General features: G+C 43.5%; 1 protein-coding gene across 3 annotated transcripts in view; it reads right to left on the minus strand.

Moving 5' to 3' along the window:
* The window catches only part of SERINC5 (serine incorporator 5), a 100,809-nt gene that overhangs the window by 61,017 nt on the left and 16,054 nt on the right, over window positions 1–23,738 (minus strand). Inside the window, exon 1 of one of the 3 annotated variants that reach the window (XM_064596291.1) lies at window positions 9,164–9,447. The exons of the other annotated variants lie outside the window; for them this stretch is intronic. Within the exon in view, the coding sequence (XP_064452361.1) occupies window positions 9,164–9,166 (3 nt within the window). The 5' untranslated portion in view covers window positions 9,167–9,447. Of the gene's footprint in view, window positions 1–9,163; window positions 9,448–23,738 lie in introns of those variants that run through there. 3 annotated transcript variants of the gene reach the window in all.

Here is a 23,738-nt window from a genome sequence, read left to right on the forward strand (position 1 = left end):
CCACAATATTAGCTAACAATAGCTAACACTTATTCATCCCTTAGTCTCCGCAAGGCACAACTATTATTATTATTTTATCACCCCAAAGTTACAGAGCTGAGACAGGCTCAGAGACATTAGGCAACTTCTGGTCAGAAGGCTGATGAGTGGGAGAGCCAGAATTTCAATCTGGTTGGCTCTCTGCCATTCCGCCCCGCTTACTGCTGGCACAGAGAGGGTGAGAAGGACAGACAACACGGGCCTGGAATGTTGGTTGCCTGCTAAAGGGAAACTGGCTGCGTGGGAAGGAGGTGGTAGGAGAGGAAACACTTTTTCTTGCTGGCCCGTGGGTGTACAGTAAGCACCCAACAAATATCTGAAGGCATCTCCTTCTCCGTGCCCCTTTCTCTCTCCCAGGCAATGTCTGGCCTCAGTGGATCCCCAATCGCCAAGCTCCCTACATCACCATGAAGTCCTATCCCACATTAAAAGCCCTATTCCTAACCCTATGGAAATAACCAGGCCATTCATTCACTCATTATACTCTACACCTACTATGCATAGTGTTAATTTCCAGGAATACAGCAATAAAAATAAGAGACCTTTTTCTACCCTCACTAAGCAAGAACACAAAGATATAAGTAAGAATGACCATCTACATGCTGTTTAGAAGAGAGAAAGGAAACCTGGATGTTCACTGAAAGACTAACCACTGAAATTATGGTAGGTTCACGTCATTGAATACAATGCACCCACCACAGTGATCATACAGATGATACAGAAAAATTTACTGCCATGGAAAAATATCCACACTGTATTAACTGAAAATGGTTAACAACACTACAGTATAGAGTATGATAGCATTTGGGGTAACAATATAGTAAGACAGAGATCAGCAATAACAACAACAAAAAACAATCTGGGAGGATATACCAACTTGGCAACAGTAATTAATAAACTTGCAGGATTAGGAGTGACTGTTTTTCTGTATTTTCTAAACTCTTTGCAACAAACACTTGGCTTCTAATTGGAAAAACATGACAAGTTTCTATTTTGGAAAAAACAAAACAACATTCCTATTCTATCTCACAGGTGGTAAGCATTCAAATATTTGTTAACTCAATCAACCAATGAGTAAATGGAATCTGCTTTAGCTACGTGACTGGGAGTAAACGGCCAAGTGAACTATCACTGAAACTGAGGAATGAAAACAGAAAATTCCTACTGGACTGCATCTTTGAAACTGGTTAAGATGGGAAATTTTCAATTTTTTTACCACAATTAAAAAAAAAAAAAGAAAATTCCTTAACCCTTGTAATATTTTTTTAGTGTTTAATGGATAGAAATAAACCTCTACTTGGTAGAACTGAAGCAAATAAAACTGAAATGAGAAAAATTACATAGCTACCTGAAAGTTCAAGGCGTTGAAGAAGAAGCTATACGTTTGTTCGCCTAACCCAGAAATGAGCCCTGTATTTCCCTCAACTAAAATTCTTAAGTTTTTCTCTTTTGAGCTCAGAGAAGCCCTTAGAGCTCCAGGGTTTTCACAATCGTTCCCACAACTGTGGCAACCAGATCCTGGGCATTTGCCAGACAGGAGTTTCTGACAGGTAGTTTCAGGCGCAGGTTTCAATTCCCTCACGCTGGGTTCCGCCCTCACCAGCAATTCCATGAAAACCGCTGTCAAGGGTCAATGTCCTTCCTTAAATGGCACTGGGCACCCAGAGACTTCGGGACGGAATCTGAAACAGGCAGGCTGTGAACACACACGAAGTCAGCACCAGCTTCCGGGTTACAATGGGGCCCGAGCAAAGCTGTTCTCCTTGCTGGGACTCTCTCACCAGGTTACTGTTATTTTCAGCACCCCACAAAAAAAAAGTATCAAGTTCTCTGTCCTTAGCCAGCAGTTGGATTGACTCATTCCATCACACCCCCCTCAACTTCTATCTCTTCTAAAAAAATACCACACTTGATATATTTTAGTAGGGCAGGTGGAGAGAGTCTATCAGGTTTAAGGTTAAAAGGTTAACAAGACACAAACATTCCCGGGAGGCAGGTCAAACTCCCCACTAGGACATTCAGGGTGCGGGAGACTTTGCTGGGGGGATGGGGTGCAGGGGAGGCTGGCCTGTGTGCTGTAGGATATTTAGCAGTTGTCCTGGGCCTCTATCCACTAGATGCCAGGAGTACCCTCCCTGTCCCCCTCACAAGTGGTAACAATCAGAAATGTCTCCGACAACTGCCCCCCATCTGTTGCAAATCACTGCTTTAGGGGTAAGAGCAAGAGCTATGGGGTCAGGCCATCTGGGTTCACACCCAGGCTTGAACACTGCCGGGTTGCGCGGCCTTGGGCCAATTTTTAGCTCTCTAGGTATTAATGTCCTCATTCATAAAATGGGAATAAAAACATCTACTTCACAGGGCCGTTATGAGGACTGAATGAGACAGTTCAGATTAAGTTCTTAACACGGAGCCTGGCACAGAGTGCTCAGAGAACAAAAAGCCAGCTCTTCTCATCATCTACACACTGTCAGTCCTCTTCCTCCTCCCTAGATGCCCATTGTCCTTGGTCCTGCAGGTCATATGGAAAGAGGTAAGGATGGGGTGATGGGACCAAAAAAACACGCCGCTTGAAACAACTAAGCAAATCGGGAGGAGGGACAGGCCAAATAAGTCAGCCTTTGGGACCCGTATCTCTGTTATCTATAGTGCAACGGACTAACGGATACTCAAAACAAATACCTCAGTTATAGCAATGTTTTCATTTCCTGCTTTAACATGGCTGATAAATGCCTCTGTTGATGGAAAATACTTTTAGAAACAAAAACTCCTGAGATCTCAACCCAGAGGGCATTCTAGCAACCTGGGAAAAAGCTCCTCCTTGTACACAGAAGCACTTCCCACCTGCCAAAAGCTAAAGCTATCTTTGTACTTTGTTTCCACTGAAGAACAAACAAGGCGGCAGAACATTCATTTGCACCCACTGAAGCCACAATTGCCTGCAGGAGAACCGGGCTAAGAAAGAAGAGTTTTGAGGGAGGGAAAAAAAAAAGGTGTAAGAACATGAAACCTTGAAATTCAAAATGGCAAGGTGTGGGATGGGAAGAAAAGGGCTCATTTTTAAAAGGTTTAAATCTTCTCATCCAAGTTACGGGGGGAAATCCTGCTCGTTCTACTTATCAACAAGCAGTTAATGAAACACAAAACCCAAAATTCGCCTAATTGTGTCATGGAGGTTACGCTGCAATGGAAAAATCTGCCAAGCCCCTTCCAAGGGGTGCTTTCTGCCAGCCCAGGCCCCAAACCCTGCCAAGCCACGGAATGCTTCACAGGCTGACAATGGAGGCCACAGAGCCAACCAGATCCAAGTATGCTCTGGGAGAGCGGACAGAAATGAGCTTGTTTCACTGGCCCCCGGCAGCTGGAGGAGCAATGGCCTCAGAGCTCAGGTGGGTCTGCAGTTTCCAGAGGTTGGCAGCGCACCCCCTCCCCGTCAAAAGGAAGTCTACAGGCAACTCCAGTGTATAAAACATACAGATGCACATAATGCTATAAATGCTATAAATGTTCCACTTATCAAATGCTCACTAGTGACCAGGCAGTGTGCCAGGAGTGGGTAGGACAGCTCCTGCCCTCCTGAAGCTTGCATGCTAGTGGACTTTTTTATTTTATGTATGTATTTCAGAGAGAGAGAGAGAGAGCGAGCACGAGCAGGGGGGAGGGGCAGAGAGAGAGAGGGAGAAGCCGGTTCCCCACTGAGCAGGGAGCCCGATGCGGGGCTCAATCCCAGGACCCTGAGATCATGACCTGAGCAGAAGGCAGACACTTAACCGATGAGCCACCCAGGTGCCCCCACATTCTAGTGGGTCTACATGAAACTCAGCATCCCCCAAATTCTACCTAGCACTTAGGTTGGAAGCCCCTGATCCAGTCCAGTCCTCTCATGTTCCTGACGTCAAATCTGTGGCCCAGAAATGGTAGGTGATGTGGCTCAGTGGACCAGGAAAAACATGCTGCTTGAAACAACTAAGCAAATCGGGAGGAGGGACAGGCCCAATAACTCAGCCTTTGGGACCCGTATCTCTGTTATCTATCCGGACTAACGGATACTCAAAGCAACTAGACGAAGTCACTGTAAATAAGTTTAAAGGACACTGCACACCATGGATAAGAAGGCAGTGTCTAAGTGTCTAGTGCATTTTGAAAGGTTTCCGTCACAACACAGTTAAAATGAAAGCCTGGCACATGATGAGGTAACTGTGAGGTGGTCACAAAAACTGAACGCTGCTCAACAGCCACAGGCAGGGCTGGTGAACACCCAGTCCCCCGAGGTACCTCCCCACCCCCACGCCCCCGCGTTCTGAGAAGGCAGACAGCAGGAAAGTCCCTGACCGCCCCCCCGGCCCGCAATACCACCTACAACCCATGTGCAGGGTCAAGTGCTGACCAGCTTCCCTCCCCAGGCTGCAGAAAGGAGCCACTACTCAAGAGACACCCCCGACGCTCTGCCGGCCGGCAAGATGCCTCTTTCAGGGTTCATCCAACTCCAGTGGCTCAGTGCAAGGGAAAACTTGCACACGCCATCTACCTTAGGTTTTCCAACAGTCAGGATTTCACGGGATCCTATTCTTCAGGATTCACAAATAGCCCAATAGAGGGTGACATCTCGAACCTCTTTTCAAGTAAATGAACATGTAAATTGGAGACAAAAATGTCAGACCTGGGGCCTCTGGTTTGGAAAACTCACGGCTGTACCTGGACAGCTCTAGCACTTGTAGGTGTGTGTGGGCAGGGGAGAGACGAAAGGCTCACACTGGCTTGGATTCCGTGTTTCTCATGGGAAAACTCACGTCCCTCCCACCGGTCACCTCCACCCTCTAACTCTTGGAGGAGGAAAACCTGGTGGCCACATGAAAGGTCCTGCTTTAATAGCTTTTCCCTGGAGCTTTAGTAACAGCTGCCCTGCTTTCCTACAGCCGAGAAACAACTTTCTCACACTTAATTTCACCATCCATCAGTCGGTCAAAACTTCAGGAAGCCTTCCTTATCAGTTAGCTCTGCTCTCCTTTCACCTTCCAAATTTATCTCCTTCTCCCATTTCCAAAGAGGAAGGAATGAATGGGGTGCCTTTCCCCCAGGCAAGTAGCTATAGCTAATTGCCTTTTTCTTTTCTCTTTTTTTAAAATACAGTATCATTTTTTTTTTTTTAAGATTTTATTTATTTATTTGACAGAGAGAGAGAGCACAAGCAGGGGGAACAGAGGGAGAGGGAGAAGCAGGCTCTCCGCGGAGCAGGGAGCCTGATGCGGGGCTCGATCCGAGGACCCTGGGATCATGACCTGCGCTGAAGGCAGATGCTTAACCGACTGAGCCACCCAGGCACCCCATAATTGCCTTTTTCAACTGAAGTGCTGTCCAGATGCCCAGTGGACCTCATCATCACCCCCTACACTCTTCTGAACTTGGTCCTCATGACAAAGCTAGCCGGCACAAGATCTTGGGCAGCGTTTATGAGGATGCTTTTATTCAAGTATGACTGCCTGGACAGTACCAACTGGCAGATAACTGTTATCGCAGGCAACTCCCCCCTGCAGCCAACCCCCAACGTGAGAAACTTCCTGTTGATGTTCTTAAAATCCATTTGCAAAAGGAACCAGGGCCAAACGAAGGAACCTATGAATCATATTTTTTTCTATCAAAAGACCAACAGAAATGGAAAATATTCTTACATAGGGGACCCCAACCTTTACCTTCTTATTTTCTACTCATCAGGGCATTGCTTTTGTGAGCAAGTAGGAGGTGGGGCAGAGGGGAATCTAAAAGAGAGGGCATTCTTTTAATGAAACAAGTTACTTACTCATGTTGGGAGTGGTGTTCCTCTGCTTTTTGAAAACTATAAAGACAGAGCTCTTCTATCAGTCCTCGACTGTGAAGAATAGTACCCCAGCATCGAAATCAAACACCATGCACCACAAAGCTAGGCTGACATATACACCAAATGAACGGTTATTGGGCTGCAAGGTGAACAGGCCCCAGGGATAGGGAGTTCAGGAAATGGACCTTAATTACGGTTATTTGTTCAATCAAACCTAGAATTTCTCAAGTCTGCTGGGTAGAGTGGATGATGGACCAAATAGAGGGCTCTTTTGAAGACTTCTGGAGCTGTCTCACCCCTCCTTCCGTCCCCGGGGCAATCCAAGGCCTTGGTGTTCAGGGAGCTCCAAGGGGCGTGACAGGGTTGGGGTTGGGGCAGGGCTGATGGATGGCACCTCTGAAGTGGGCACCCCCACCCTCCATGAAGACAGCACATAGGAATCTGACAACACACGGGAATTTGGGGAGTGTGGGAGGATGGCAATGAAGTAGGAAGTAAGTGAGAAACCTCTCTGGACCTGGACTTGTTGGTGATGGTGGGAAGAGGAGCCTGGGGGAAACTTCACCTACCCCCACTTATGCAGGCAGGTGGCAAACAGAAAGTACACATCACAAATATTAATGGAAAACCAGGAATCAGAAGGTGATATTTAGCTTGCTTTTTCATGAACAAACATGTTGGAATTTTATAAGACATAGACAATAATCACATTCTGCTGTCAAAACTGATCTAGTTCATATCACTAACTTTCTCATGGTATTGAGTAAGGAACACCATGCTTTACAAAGGATATCCCACTCCAAGAACAAGTTTGAGAGGCAACGTTCTAATCAAATTAAAACTCATTTGACAGACTAAATTCCTGGTGACCCTCAGGCATCCAGAATGTCTTGAAACGAAGCATTCCGAAGCAGGAAAAACAAACCAAAATAAAAAGTAGTTGTCGGACATAAATGGAAACCTGAAGATTTAACCTTTGATAATACAACTTCCCATTCACCAACTAGAAAGTGAGAAGGCTTGATGCACAGATACTCTAGCCAATGTCCAGTCTTCCTAAAGAAGGCAAAGAAGAAACTGGGGAAATATAGAGAAAATAGGCTAAAATAGGCAACAGAAATGATAACAGAAGCAACTGACAAGTTTCTATGAACAAAATTTATTGAGCACCTACTACATGCATCAGATACCTTACTCGATTCTTTACACACACTACAGAATTTAATGTTCATCATGACCCTATGTTGTTATCCATCTCCATATCCTACGTTGTTACCCTATGTTGTTACCCATCTCCATTGTTAACTTCATCTCCATGACCGGTGAAAAAGTTGATCAAATAACAAAGACAAACCTAGTAAATGAAAGAACTGGGATTTCTGTTTCAGTTGGGCGCCTCCTAAGTCCATTTCTTTTCACTGCTTTATAATATTTAACTGTCAGTGTAACACTTTGGGGCAGGGGAGGGTAAGAGGAACTAAATACTGCTCCTTGGTAGTCTATATAATGCCTTTCTGTAAATTATGAAAAGGAGCAGCATGAGCAAGCCAGCAGGGACTGCATCTCAACTCTCACTTTCCCTCTCAGCTGGTCACCTTTGTGCAGTACACAAACTGTGCAACCTTATATGGCAGCCCTAGTACTAATGTTTCCCCAAATTGCCTCCTGACCTGCTTAATCTTACTGCCTGGATTAAGTTCGTTTTATAAACTGTCTTAACTTCATAAAACTCATCTCACTGGAATTAGGTCTCTTGGGAATGATTTATTTAAAATCTGTCCCCCGCACTAGCCTCTATATTTCATCAAAGCAAAGACTATCCATCTTGTTCTAGGCTCTCTTCAGTGCCTAACCTGGTGCCTGCAGCAAAGCTGGTGCTCCCTAAGTATCTGTTGAATAGTCCAGAAGCTCACTGTCCATGAGGAGAGACAGCACTCTTATTGAAGTATCTGGCATGACAAGGACAGGCAGACAGCTAAATGAACGGTGCAGCCCCCAAGAGAGATGTTACTTCTAGCTGAGGTCATCCGGGAGCACTCACGGCAGAGGTCGTGTTTTATTTTGTCTGCTTGTTTATTTTTTATTAGCTCCAAATGTTGGGCACAGACCAAAGTCAAATATAAAAATATCTCTACCATCTAAAAGGGGGCATTTGCAGGCGCCTGGGTGGCTCAGTCGTTAAGCATCTGCCTTCAGCTCAGGTCATGATCCCAGGGTCCTGGGATCGAGCCCCACATCGGGCTCCCTGCTCCGCGGGAAGCCTGCTTCTCCCTCTCCCACTCCCCCTGCTTGCGTTCCCTCTCTCGCTGTGTCTCTCTGTCAAATAAAATCTTTAAAAAATAAAAGGCGGCATTTGCTTCCTAAGTTTTCTCTTCCCATTTTTTTCCCAAAGTAAGCTCTATGCCCAGCGTGGGGCTTGAACTCACAACCCTGAGATCAAGAGTCACGTGCTCTACCGACTGAGCTAGCCAAGAGCCCCTCTCTTTCCATTTTAAAGATTATAATGGGGCGCCTGGGTGGCTCAGTTGGTTAAGCGACTGCCTTCGGCTCAGGTCACGATCCTGGAGTCCCTGGATCGAGTCCCGCAGGGAGCCCGCTTCTGCCTCTGACCCTGCCCCCTCTCATGTGCTCTCTCTTTCTCATTCTCTCTGTCTCAAATAAATAAATAAAATCTTTAAAAATAAAATAAAAAAAAAAGTTTAAAGATTATAATGGCAGGTAGGCTCATTATGGGACCAGAACTGTGTGAGTGCCATGTTCCGGGGGCCCGTACCCTAACTTCATTCACTTAGGAGGGCTGAACTCTTGGCTGAGGCTACACTCTTCCATTCTCACACTTCCATCAAAGTGTAACACTTGGATCGGGCCTTCGCAAACTTCCTCGCATTCTATCCTGGTAACCACCCCACTGATGGGCAGAACGCATTTTTGTTCTTTCTAACATAGCACCAGGCAAGGATAAGGGTGGAGAGTGGAGACTGCTCACACGAGAAGGGACAGTTGTGCACACCCGGACACTTCGATACTGCCTTGAGAGCACAGGGTTACTCCACGGGCAGGTGAACGAGGCAGCCGCGCGGGCAGGTGTGTTCGCGCATGCGCGCACGTGAATCCAAGAAGGTCCAACAAAGCCCCAGCGCTCCCGCCCTACTTCCACGCGTCAGACTTCGCAGCAAGTTCCACAGTTTAAGAAGGCTGAGAATTACAGGCTGTGCTGCTATCAAAACACTGATAATCCAAGATGAGAGTGGCTTAGGCAACCAGGACGATCCTGCTACTCAGTACTCATTATAAATAATAGTTACCTACCATTTCTTACACCCTTCCTCTGTATCAAGGCACTGCACTGAGGTGCTTCCGTGACATTCTTTCAGTTAATCTTCAAAAGAGCCCTGCGATGTTAAGTACTGCGATCCCATTCTACGCATGAGGAAACCGGACTTTCTGATCGCAAAGACCATCAGGACTCCAAAGCCTGTTTCGATAGATCACCACATCTCCAGGGGACTTACAGTACACTGTTTGGAAGCTCCCTCCACCTGCCCCCACAGAGACAGGTAACATGAAGACGCTGTAAAGCAGAAATACTCACTTATGCCACGTTTTCATTGGTATTTTTGCCATTTTTTCACAAACGAGAAAATAATCACTGAATTTTTTGGCATGAAAATGTACTACTTTTATAATCAGAAAAAACTGTATAAGCTATATGGACTCTGAAAAGGTGCTGGAAAGACAAAATAATAAGTGTCAAAAGAAAACCACAGGCCCAAAATGGTGTCAACTTAGGGTAACACCCCAAGTCAGCAAATAAGACTTAATACCTAACCTAACCACAGTGTCAACTCCCCAGAAATGTATCCTTTAATCAGTCAACGTGGAATTTCCTGGTCAGCACTGGGAAGTTTACCGAGAGATCCCTTCCACTCCCCTTAGGAAGGCAACCTTGCCCAAAACAATGGATTCTCTGCTGGTAATTTCCTGCCCCCCCCCTCCCCTTTTAGAAACCTTTCCTTTTCTATAGCCAAATGGAGCTCCCTTCTACTTGCTCCATGTGAAGCTGCCAGATTCAGGAATGGATGAATGAAGCCAAATCTTCAAAATTTACTTGGTTGAATTTGTTTAACAAAAGACACAGAGAAAAAGAAGGTAGCTTCCATTTTTTCATGGGAAAGCTGAGGTGGGTAAAAGGGAAGTAACTTTCCTTACTTCCTAAGGTCCTGCGAAGCGAACTCAGTCAGCTAGGCCCTAAAACTGACCGAGACTTCAACGGTGCTGTCTCTAAAATGAAGCAACCGGCAAGATGCTGACATACACACATGATAAGATTATGATCTAGACAGAGAGAGGGAGGATGTTTGGAAGTTTTGAGCAATTACTGGGGCTCCAGTTAAAAATGTAGACACTAAGCATAGAACAGAGTGAAACTGAGTTTGGCACCTGTAACTACCCATAATCCAAATCTCCTTGGACCATTAGCTACCTTCTTTCAACTATTATATTAAGTAAACATTTTTAAAGTTGCTTACATGTTATTCATTTTTATTCTGCACAAAATGTCCATTTCTAAAATGTCCCATGGTTCATTTTTCCCATTGCTAATATTAAAATTCCTCCCACACTTTCTAAGATACATAAAAAAGATCATTCCAAACTCTTCAAAGTTAACTATTACAAGAAGATACAAAAGTAAAAGACAGAAAACAAAAATTATACTTAGGCTTAAAGCAAATTCAGTGGTAAGTTCAGAAAATTCCCTTTCCCTCAAAATACCACCTTCCAAAATCATAGGTCCTATATATATATCCCCTGAATACTTTACATACATATAAGCAAATTTTGCTAATTTAACATCTTGGAATTAACCCCCTTCAGGCTGTATAAAACAAAAGTTTTGGGGCACCTGCATGGCTCAGTCAGTTAAGCGTCTGCCTTCAGCTCAGGTCATGATCCCGGGGTCCTGGGATTGGGCTCTGAGTCAGACTCCCTGATCAGCATCCTGCTTCTCCCTCTCGCTCCCCCAATTGTGCTCCCTCTCTCTCTCTAGCTCTCTCAAATAAATAAATAAAATCTTTAAAAAGTTTTGCGACCAATTTTGAAGTTATCAAATAATTCAAAAATGATCAACAGAAACAAGAATTTGAACCCCCCACACTAAACATTCATAGTTTTGGGCGCCTGGGTGGCTCAGTTGGTTAAGCAACTGCCTTCGGCTCAGGTCATAATCCTGGAGTCCCTGGATCGAGTCCCGCATCGGGCTCCCTGCTCGGCAGGGAGTCTGCTTCTCCCTCTCCCACTCCCCATTTGTGTTCCCTCTCTCGCTGTGTCTTTCTCTGTCAAATAAATAAATAAAATCTTTAAAAAAAAAATTCATAGTTTTAAGTCAACACTACAAAAGCATGAAAGCAAACAAGTAACAGAAACGTGCTCCCCTTATAGGAGCAATGTAGGTCGAAATCTCAGCCAGTGAAGCAATACAAAAGTACAATTCCCCCATATCAAAGTTATGATGATGAACATCTGTAAGGATTACAGGAGATCAGCCATGTAAAGTGCTTATTTACTAGCCCATGGGTCTGGCCCATAAATCCGTGTTCTACAGTAGCTTGGATCAAATGCTCCTTCCATTCAATACGAGGTTACTTAACTACTCATTCACAAAACAAATACTAGTAGTTCCCACATCATGGGATTATTAAGATGGAAAAGGTATTCAAAGCACTTACAACATCAGTGACCAGTATTATTCTTAGTGCCCTCAAAAAGGAAGAAGCTCAGAGACTCACAGGGGCTGCGATGTGAACTTAGTTACTCCAAAGCAGCTATCACCTCATTTCCTTAAACTCCACCTGAAAGCTGATGCTTAGGGAGACTTAACCTGGTTGCCAGCTTGCTTCCCAATGCTCAAGGAAACTCCCAAGGGCCCCCTTCCTCCTGGCAGCTCCAGGAACTTACAGCTTACACCCCCTTAGCCCCATCATCCAAACCTCACATCCAACCGAAAAGCTATTCCCCTTTGTAGTCTGGTTTGCCAACTGTTTTCAAAGAGGGCTTGGAGGGGGCGGGGAGCGGAGGGTTATAAGTCTCTAAAAAATTACAACAGGGGCGCCTGGCCAGAACAGTCAGTTAAGTGTCCAAATCTTGGTTTCAGCTCAGGTCATGATCTCAGGGTCGTGGGATCAAGCCCTGCGTGGGGCTCCCCGTTCAGCACAGAATCTGCTTGGGATTCTTTCCTCTCCTGCCCCTCCCGCCCTGCGCGCACCCTCTCTCTCCGTCTCAAATAAATCAATCTTTAATAAAACAAAAAATTACAAGAATAAAGGCAACCACACCCATCTGTGCAGTACTCAGCTGCAAGTGCTGTGATGGACTCTAGCACATATGGACAATTTCTGCCAACCATTGAGGCAGTTACTTTTATTATTATCTCCACGGGAGCAATGACACACTTGGGCTCAAGAGGAAGTCACCCAAGGTCACAGCTCCTTAGGGGCGAGGATTAGGGCCAAACCCAGGTGTGTGACTTCAAAGGCAGCGTTCTACAACTAAAAAAAAAAAAAAAAAAAAATCAGCATTCTTAACCACCTCACCAAGCCAATATAGAAAAGATAAAAAGGGGGGCACCTGGCCGGCTCAGTCAGTGGAGCCTGCAACTCTGATGTAAGTCATGACTGAGTCCCACGTTGCGCATAGAGATTACTTTAAAGGGCGTCTGGGTGGCTCAGTTGGTTGGGCAACTGCCTTCGGCTCGGGTCATGATCCTGGAGTCCCTGGATCGAGTTCCGCATAGGGCTCCCTGCTGGGCAGGGGGTCTGCTTCTCCCTCTGACCCTCCCCCCTCTCATGTGCTCTCTCTCATTCTCTCTCTCTCTCAAATAAATAAATAAAAATCTTTAAAAAAAAAAAGAGATTACTTTAAAAAAAAGATAAAAAGGAAAAAGGGAATAGCTCTCAAAAAAATAATTTTGGAAAACTGAATCAAAATTCATTTTCCAATTTACTTATTGCTTGATAAATGAAAATATTAAATAAAGAACCAGCTACCGCTCCATATGGCAAGGAAGTGCACTTTAGTCCTGACAACTCCACTACCAACGAGGGGTTTAACTGTGATCTATGGATGGCTCCAGTTTCTACTGCTACAGTATTTATATTCTGTGATTTGTACAAACAAAATCATCTCTCGTGCCTCTAACAACATCTACCACAGCCCTGTGTTACTTATAATTAAACCTCTATAATATTTAATCTCATGATCACACAGAGATGAGTCAACCAGCTAAGAATGACTAGTCACCAGTCACCAAATTGCAATTTCCAGCCCACTAACTGACTGTCCCACAGTGTCTATATTCCAGATGAATAACTCATCCAGTGTATAGTCAATTTTTATTTTTTTAAGTGTATTTATTTATTTAATTTGACAGAGAGAGAGAGAGCACGCACAAGCAGGGGGAGTGGCAGGCAGAGGGAGAGGGAGAAGCAGACTCCCTGCTGAGCAGGGAGCCCAATGCGGAACTCGATCCCAGGACCCTGGGATCATGACCTGAGCCAAAGGCAGACGCTTAACCACCTAAGCCACCCAGGCTCCCCTGTCAATTTTTAGAAATTAAGAATTGAGAGCCCAGAAATAAATCCTAACATTTACGGTCCAATTAATTTTTGACAAGTGGGCCAAGATAATTTAAGGGAGAAAGAGCAGTATTTTCAAAAAATGGTGTTGGAACCGGATATCCAAATGCAAAAGGATGAAGTTGGACCCCTTTCTTATACCATACATAAAAATTAAATCAAAATGGATCAAAGACCTAAATGTAGGAGCAAGAACTATGAAACTGTTAGAAGAAAACACAGCACTAAATCTTCATGACCTTGGGTTAGGCAAAAATTTCTTAGATACAAAAGCAAAAGCATAAGCAATAAAAGAAAAACAGATAAAGTGAACTACATCAAAATTAAAAGCTTTTATGGGGCGCCTGGGTGGCTTAGTCGTTAAGCGTCTGCCTTCAGTTCGGGTCATGATCCCAGGGTCCTGGGATCGAGCCCCGCATCGGGCTCCCTGCTCTGCAGGAAGCCTGCTTCTCCCTCTCCCACTCCCCCTGCTTGTGTTCCCTCTCTCGCTGTGTCTCTCTCTGTCAAATAAATAAAATCTTTAAAAAAATAAAAAGATTTAAAAGCTTTTATGCTTCAAATGATACCATTAAGAAAGTGAAAAGACAACTCACAGAATAAGAGAAAATATCTGCAATCACCTATCTTATACGGATATCTAGAATATCTAGCTATCATACCTAGAATATATGATAGAATCTCTAGAATATATGAAGAACTTTTAAAATACAGTAATAGGGGTGCATGGGTGGCACAGTTGGTTAAGCGCCGACTCTTGATTTTGGCTCAGGTTATGATCTCAGGGTTGTGAGATTGAGCCGGGTGTCCGGCTCTGTGCTCAGCGCAGAGTCTACTTCAGATTCTCTTTCCCTCTCCCTGTGCCCGTCCTGCTCATGCTCTCTCTCTCTAAAATAAATAAATCTTTAAAATTAAATAAATAAATAAATAAACAAACAAAATAAAATTCAGTAATAAAAAACCACCCAGGGCGCCTGGGTGGCTCAGTCGTTAAGCGTCTGCCTTCAGCTCAGGTCATGATCCCGGGGTCCTGAAATCGAGCCCCGCATGGGCTCCTTGCTCCGCGGGAAGCCTGCTTCTCCCTCTCCCACTCGCCCTGCTTGTGGAAGTTCCCTCTCTCACTATGTCTCTCTCTGTCAAATAAATAAAATCTTAAAAAAAAAAACAAAAAAACACCCAATTTAGAAATGGGCAGGGGCACCTGTGTGTCGCAGTCAGTTAAGTGACTGACTCTTCATTTCAGCTTGGGTCATGATCTCAGGGCCATGAGATCGAGTCCTGTGTTGGGCTCTGTGCCCAGCGTGGAGTCTGCTTGAGATTCTCTCTCCCTCTCCTTCTGCCCTTCACCCGGCTCACACACACACTCTCAAATAAATAAATAAAATCTAAGAAATGGACAAAGGATATGAACATTCTCCAAAGAAGATATAGAAATGGGGGTGCCTGGGTGGCTCAGTCGGTTAAATGTCTGCCTTCGGCTCAAGTCATGATCCCAGGGTCCTGGGATCGAGCCCTGCGTTGGGCTCCCTGCTCCGCAGGAAGCCTGCTTCTCCCTCTCCCTGCCACTTCCCCTGCTTGTGCTCTGTCTCTCTCTCCCTCTCTGACAAATAAATAAATAAAACCTTTAAAAAAAAAAAAGAAGATATAGAAATGGTTAATAAGCACCTGAAAAGATGTTCAACATTATTAGTCATTAGGAAAATGCAAGTCAAAACCAAAATGAGATACCACTTCACACCCACTAGGATGGCTGTAATTAAAAAAAAAAAAAAAAAAAAAGGGTGCCTGGGTGGCTCAGTCATTAAGCCTCTGCCTTTGGCTCGGGTCATGACCACCCCAGGGTCCTGGGATCGAGCCCCGCATCGAGCTCCCTGCTCTGCTGGAAGCCTGCTTCTCCCTCTCCCATTCCCCCTGCTTGTGTTCCCTCTCTCACTATGTCTCTCCCTGTCAAATAAATAAATAAAATCTTTTAAAAAAATAAAAAATAAATTTAAAAAAAGACAATAATGAGAGTTGGTGAGGATGTGAAGAAATCAAGAGCCCTCATGCAGTGCTGGTGGGACAGGAAGATGCAGCAGCCTCTTTGGAAAATGAGTTGGCAGTTCCTCAAAATGTTAAACACAGTTACCATATGATCCAGCAGTTCCACTCCTAGATATATATGAAAACATATGCACACAAAAACTTGTACACAGATGGTGATAAAAGCATTATTAAAAGGCAAAAAGTAGAACCAACCCCAAACAACCATCAACTAACACAAAGATGAGTAAGATGTGGGATATTCCATAAAAAAGAATGAAATACTGTACATGTTACAACGTGGATGAATTCTGAACACACACCCTGTGAGAGAAGCCAGTCAAAAGACCACATACTATATGATTCTATTCATATGAAACTTGCAGAAGAGGCAAATCCACCAAGTCAGCAAGTAGGTTAGCCCTTGCCAGGGCTCTGAAGACATTTGGGGGAAAAGTTGCAATGGCTGCTAATGGCCATGGAAGGTGACAAAATGTCCTAAACTTAGGGTTGCACAACTCTGGGACTATCCTAAAAACCACAGAATCGTACAGTTGAAATGCGTGAGCTGTATAGTATGTGAACTGTATCTTAATAAAACTCTTTTAATTTTTATAAAGTTTCTTTAATTAAAAATAACCTAATAAAGTCCTTTTTAAAGAAATGGGGAAGTGTTAAAAAAAAAAAGGAAAACCTCAAATCATGATTTTTTAAAAAGTTGGCTATTTCTCCTCAACAGAAAAGTAAAAGCTTAGGCATTTCTCCAACTCCATGTTAAGAACACAAAAGGAAACTGTGAGGTTTTTTTGAACACCTGTTAATTTAAACAGGAATCAAGTGTCCCCCAAGGACAAATTCCTAGCACTTAGAAGCTGAAATCATTTCATGTGTTTAACTTATGGGTCAGCTATAAAATGCTTTGTAAAGTTTACATGAAGTTTTTCATGGATCTTTCCACATTCAGTTTTCTTAAGAGACTGCACACTGGGGATGGCTGAATCTTGGTACCAGGGCTCCCATTTCTCCAACAATTTTCTTATCTTATACCAAAGCAGCCCTTTCATATGTCTCCTAATAATCCACAGCCAGCTGGAGACCCTTACAAAATCTAATTTGACAGTTTAACCGTAATCTTGGCACCCACTGTTATGGGTGGCATATTCTTATTTTTCCAGTTCTATTCACCTCAGTACACTTTAGTTATGAAAAAGAAATATTTACATATGCAAATGATGAATAATGCAGATACACCACACATCTGTACCAGTTGTGCAGCCAAAATAATCATCTCAGTTTCCTGTCTTAATGCAAACATGGGCTAAATCTCTTATGTCTAAACCCATTTCCTAAATATATAAAACACACACCGCCACTACCATCATCTCCTTGAGGGGCAGGAGTAGCATCGAGAATGAAAACAGTGGCAGAAAATGCAATCATACATGTCAAAATTCACATATTTAGGTTTGCTAAAGCCTAAGATTGAAAATTTTAAAAGCAACCAACACATGCTCACGATAAATTCAAACAGCACAGCAAGATGTCAAATGAGAAACAAATGCTCCCTCCATTATTCCCTACCACCCAACCTCCCTTTCTTACTCCAATGCAGTAACCACTTATGACAGTCTCTACATATATCTTCTATATGACCGTATATAGTCTTCTATATATGACAGTTTCTACATATATGACAATGTATCTTAAAAGCTCTCAGGGGCGCCTGGGTGGCTCAGTTGGTTAAGCGACTGCCTTCGGCTCAGGTCATGATCCTGGAGTCCCGGGATCGAGTCCCGCATCGGGCTCCCTGCTCGGCAGGGAGTCTGCTTCTCCCTCTGACCCTCCTCCCTCTCATGCTCTCTGTCTCTCATTCTCTCTCTCGCAAATAAATAAATAAAATCTTAAAAAAAAAAAAAAAAAGCTCTCAGAAATCTTTATGCATTTATAAGCATTGACATACATAAATACACATATGCCTATTCCTTTTGAAAATCATATTCATTGGGTTCATCATATACATACTTTTCTTTAATCCCTATTTAACAACACATCTTGGACATCTCTCCCTCTCTGCACAAATTTACCTCATTTTTTAGTGGCAACCTAATATTCCACTGTATGGAAGACTAATACATTTTTATTTTAAATTAGTTTTCACTACCAGTGATGACTTAAGATGTTCCGCATTTACTTCCAATACAAAAAACAGCACAGTTTATTCCTTCAGAGGTGAATAAACATGAACCCACAAAGGTTGGTTTTTCTATCACCTTGTCAACTCTGGGTATTATACTTTTTTGAGAGAGAGAGAGAGAGCACACACAAGCAGGGGGAGGGGGAGAGGGAGAAGCAGGCTCCACACTGAGCAAGGAGCCCAATGCGGGGCTCGATCCCAGGACCCTGAGATCATGATCTGAGCCTAAGGCAGACGCTTAACCGACTGGGCCACCCAGGAGCCCCTGGGTATTATACTTCTTTTTTTTTTATGTTATGTTAATCACCATACATTATGGGTATTATACTTTTTAACTGTTAATCTGATTAGTGAGAAAAATCTCCATTTTTTAATTGTATCTTTAAATTATGAGTAAGACTGAGCATCTTTTCACATATTTACTGGCAATTTGCATTTTTTTTTTTTAAGATTTTATTTATTTATTTGACAGAGAGATAGAGAGCACAAGTAGGCAGAGTGGCAGGCAGGCTCTCCACTGAGCAGGGAGCTGGACATGGGGCTCGATCCCAGGACCCCAGGATCATGACCTGAGCCGAAGGCAGCCGCTTAACTGACTGAGCCACCCAGGCGCCCCGGCAATTTGCATTTTTTTTTTCCCCTGAAGTATCTATCCCTAACCTTTGTCCATTTTTCTATTGTGTGTCTTTTCCATTGATTTATAAAAACTCTTTTGGTACACTAAGGAAAATATATCTTTATCCTGTGAATCACTGTATCATTTGTGTTTGACTTTTGTTTATATTTTGCTCTGGACAAGTTCCTCATTTTTATATAGTCAAATTCATCAATCTGTTTTATATATCTTCCATCACAATTAGAAAAACCTTAGCCATTCCAAGATTATTATTTTAAAAGTTCACTAATCTTTCCTCTTAATATTTTTTATGGACCCATTTTAATATGGTTAAATATTAGAGCTACACATTATTTATTCTGATGTAAAGGATATGGATCAATCTCAAAAGACACTTACTTACATCTTAAAATTTCGGTACTGTTACCCCAACAAAGACTGCCAGTCCATCCCATAACAGGGAGCATTTATGAACGCATATTCTGGGCCAGCCACTGTTCCAAGTGCAAAATCCCACGAAGATACTAGTGATTACCCCATATCACAGGTAAGTAAACTAAAGGACAGAGGAAAAGCACACCACCGGTACGGGCCAGAGACTGCACCTAAATTCAAGCTGCCCATCATCAGAATCGGCTCTTGACTACCGAACTATACCGCCTCTAGACAATCAACAAAACAGCCTAAAATGCACACCAGAAATAGGTCTAGATGAATTCTCTCACTAGAAAGTATGCTTTTCCTTTTCCTATCAAACGTAAGTTCACTTAACCGGCTTATCCAGAGCACTAAATCTTAATGCAATATTTCTGAGCAACATTTAAAGTAAACCACATCCGAAGTTCAACCTGTGTCGTTGTATCAAGCTTTTATTGTATCTCATATTGTATATACTGTATCTCATATATGTCAAGGGGGTGCTGCGGCAGAATCATCTACTTTGCTTGTGTCCTTTTTCATCGCTATAGCTGTGACACCCTGGAAGTAGGATTCAGTCTGTTTTGCAAGAACTCTATAAACTGTACGAAAAAATTGTCAAGCCCAAAGCACTCAGTGGTTCTTACCTGGGCAGCATCCCATCTCCCTGGGGCTTTGTGGGTCACAGGTCATAACGGTGGGGGCAGTGTTTTCACAAAGGCTGGTGAGTGCTACTAACATCTGGGGTTTATCAGCTCTGCCTAAGAGTCCCTCAAGAGCAAGAACTGTGGCACCCAAAATACCAACAGCACTGCCCTGGGACCCACCAGCTCACATCAGTCCTTCCAAATGCTACAGCTCACTTAACAAGTCCATAGCTTTTTTCTTTATCCCTTCTAATAATAGCCTTATAGAACAGATAATTTGTGATCAGGAGCTCCTGACTTTACTTACAGTACTAATTTTTATTATTCTCTAAGTCTTAGAAACATCAGGAAGAGGGAATGGAAGAATAATGCTGACTGGAAGAGAGAAAGGGCATCTCCCAAATAATCTGGGAATACCCTCAGACTCTCCATAATGAAGGGCAAATGCAATGAGCATTAATTAGCCTCTTCTCCAGAACTCCAAGCCCTGCTTTCTTCCTGCCATACCACAGCAGGAAGAAGTCAGAGACTCAGCTCTGCTGGCCCTTTTGCTTCCAAGAAAAGGCAATCCCGTGACAACCCTCAGAGCTACCCCCCACCCCACCCCCAACCCCCGCGTCATAAGGAAATAATTTACTGCTGCATGCTTTTCAAAGCCTGCAACCAGAAGCTACGGCTCGGCATAATAATTTGCATAGAGCGGCTCCCTGGTTAACCAGCTCTTTCTAAATGGCCTAATACCTCTTATTCAGCAACCTGCAACTTTCACAAATGACATCACTTGGTAGGAAAGCACATTCTTAAAAACTTCTTTCTGTCAAATCCTATAATCCATGGACAGAGCAAAACTTTCTGGGGGAAAAAAAAGGTAAATGATTATTTGGGAGTTTAAAGGAAGAGAGAGGACAAAAGGTGTACACTGATCTTATTACAGCAAAACATGGTCTCAAAAACCAATATGGGACATCAACCGTAAGATGTTTCAAATCTATAGCCATGAGTTCTTTGTCGAACTGCTCTGCAAAGACAATAGACATCTTCAGGATAAAAATAAATAAATAAATAAATAAACAAATAGCCACCCATTCACTCCCTTGTCATTTAAGAACTGTGTACTGGGCACTGAGCTCTGGGGGCCTCTCTCCTCTTCAGTGATGTGAGAGGGTGGGCGTGTCACTCCCTTAAGGATCCTTCTAGATCCAGCAGTCACCTGTGACTTCCCAGATTCTCACAGGCCACAGGCCATCCCAAAACAGTAACCCAACAACCAGGAGTGACAGGTATCACTCCCATGAGAAAGTCAGGAGTGAGACTTTCGGTGACTTGCCGCCAACCAAACACTTCCCAAGATGGTTCTCATTTCAAACTGCCTGACCATTACCCTTAAAAACTATCTGTGTGTGCTAAAAGTTCCAAATATTTTGGCTTCCGACTGAAACTTCTCATAGCCAGAGGTCTAATTCCCCTTTGTTAGCATGTCCCAATTTACAGTTTATGGTTTGGGTGGATGCTGGGGTTCCCACAACCAGCAGGATCAACCCAACTGTGGGCCTCTTCTGGTCCGGGAGCCACAGCATATGCCCACCTTCAACACCACCTGCCTCTTCTGACTATACAAAACTGTCACCTCCCTCTCCAAGATCCTAGCTGGCAGGTCATTTCAGCCTTGGGAGGCCCACAGGAAGAATTAAACCAGAGCTCCCAAAAATGAAGAAGAACTGTTTCCAAAGATAGGAAGTTCCTGTCTCTGTATTTGCTTATTATAGTACAAGAAATCTCAGCACAATTGGGTAGGACGAGCAGAAGATCCTTCCAGCCACTTCAAGCATCAGCTTTCTGGGAGCTGATCCAAAGGGAGGCAGGAGGGTCAGCTTCTCCCTCACGCAGCTAACAGGAGTGTGAACTTGTTGGTCAGCCTTAGTGAAGAAGGTCGCCAACATCCAGTGCTTCTGAGCTATTTATCCTATAGTCCGTCCTGCTATACTTGCTTTAAAAACACAAATTTGGGGTGCCTGGGTGACTCAGTTGGTTAAGCAACTGCCTTCAGCTCAGGTTGTGATCCTGGAGTCCCGGGATCGAGTCCCGCATCGGGCTCCCCGCTCAGCGGGGAGTCTGCTTCTCCCTCTGACCCTCCCCCCTCTCAGGCTCTCTCTCTCCCATTCTCTCTCTCAGATAAATAAATAAAATCTTTAAAAAAAAAAAAAGCCACAAATTTGTTCGAACAGAATTGATATATTTTTTTAAGATTTTATTTATCTGAGAGAGAGAGAGCGCACTCGAGTGAGCGGGCAGAGGGAGAGGGAGAAAGAATCTGAAGCAGATTCTGCACTGAGCACAGAGCCTGACGTGGGACTCGATCCCACAATCATGAAAATCATGACCTGAGCTGAAACTACGAGTCAGATGCTCAACCAACTGAGCCCCCCAGGTGCCCCCCAACAGGACTGATATTAAGAATTCAGAGCATGTCACCCTAAAATATGGTACTTTGGCATAGAGTGTTTTGAGTTAAAGGCACTTGAGAAACAGCAGGTTCAAGAAGGGTGCTCTGGCCTTCCTTTTTCTTCCTGAAAAGAGAAGATAAATTCCCATAAGAAAGGTGCCCTCCCTGTACCAGGAGGAAGACATTCTTATGAAAGACCAAAAGTTGAGATGGAGAGAATCCTATTAAAACAGACCTTATTAAAATAATTCTTATCTTTCTAGTTAAGTCTCCCCATAAAGTTAAATCACTTTTCCACACAACTGCCTCTCTTTGTTCAACCTAATATAAAAGCAAGTAGGTTTCACCATTTCTTTACATTTCATTTCATTATGAGGGCTCCCAAGTCACATAAACCTTACATTCAATAAATGTGTATGGTTTTCTCCTGTTAATCTGTCTGTGTCCACCAGAGATGCTAGGAGAGTCAAAGAAAACTTTTTTCTCCCCTGCCATGTTAGAGAACAATTTGAACATAATAGGATGCGTAATTTTGTCTGTGAGAGATACTCACTGAAGGCAGAAAAGTATACTCAGCTGTACTGAGCTGCACAGGAATACATGAAATGCACACAACTCAGTTCAACCAGCACTTACGAACTTCCAAAAACACATGTGGTGTTACACCTTTCCATCCAATTTCAGATAACCTTCCTTCTACGACTTCACAGTAACTCATAAGCTGCAACTCTTCCAACACCCATTTCCACAAGCAAATTTCAGATCTTTTCAAAATGAAGTGCCAAACTTTTCATAGTATTTATGTATTTCTTCTTAACCATTTATTATTTTTTTAAAGATTTTATCTATTTATCTGAGAGAGAGAGAAAGCACAAGCAGGGGGAGCTGCGGAGAGAGGAAGAAGCAGGCTCCCCACTGAGCAGGGAGCCCAATGAGGGCCCTGAGATCATGACCGAGCTGAAGGCAGGGGCCTAACTGACTGAGCCACCCAGGTGCCCCCCTTCTTAACCATTTAACATTTGTAAAACTGTAATACCATTTTAACTAGTTTCCTTTTTTTTTTTTTTTTTTTTTTTTAGTGTATCACTGATAAAGTTTAGAATGTTATGCCCCAACATCATTTTTCCCTTGGCCTGTGGCTTTGTTTGTTTGTTTTTTTAAAGATTTTATTTCCTTGAGAGAAAGAGACAGAGACAGAGCATGCATGGGGAGGAGGCAGAGGGAGAAGAAGCAGCAGACCCTCACTGAGCAGGGAGCCCGATGCAGGGCTCGATCCCAGAACCCTGAGATCATGACCTGAGCCAAAGGCAGACATTTAACCGACTGAGCCACCCAGGCGCCCTGGGCCTGTGGTTTTTATTGTGCAATTTTGCATAGTGTGATTTTTAGGAACGTATATTCACATTGTGTCACAGTAGGACTGTTTCCAGTGTTCTAACCTAAAGAGGCACAGGCAGAGAGAAAAACTACATAAGACTTATTTATAATAGTTTGGGGATTTTTTTAAAGAAATACATTAAGGGGCACCTGGCTGGCTCAGTTGGTGGAGCATGAGACTCTTGATCTCAAGGTTGTAAGTTTAAGCCCCACGTTTGGTATACAGATTACTTAAAAAAAAATAAAACCTTAAAAAGAGGAAGAAAGAAAGAAGGAAAGGAAGGAAGGAAGGAAGGCAGACAGACACTAAATGTCTAATAAAAGGAAAATAGTGAAATAAATGCTGATATGATCAATTAAATGTTATACAGTGATTACAGTGTTTGCTTTTTTTTTTTTTAAGATTTTATTTATTTATTTGAGAGAGAGAATGAGATAGAGAGAGCATGAGAGGGGGGAGGGTCAGAGGGAGAAGCAGACCCCCTGCCGAGCAGGGAGCCCCATGCGGGACTCGATCCCGGGACTCCAGGATCATGACCT

Source organism: Mirounga angustirostris, unplaced genomic scaffold, assembly GCF_029215605.1.
Source record: "Mirounga angustirostris isolate CCGP_5_RB_7025 unplaced genomic scaffold, mMirAng1.0.hap1 SCAF_7, whole genome shotgun sequence".
Lineage (NCBI taxonomy): Eukaryota > Metazoa > Chordata > Mammalia > Carnivora > Phocidae > Mirounga > Mirounga angustirostris.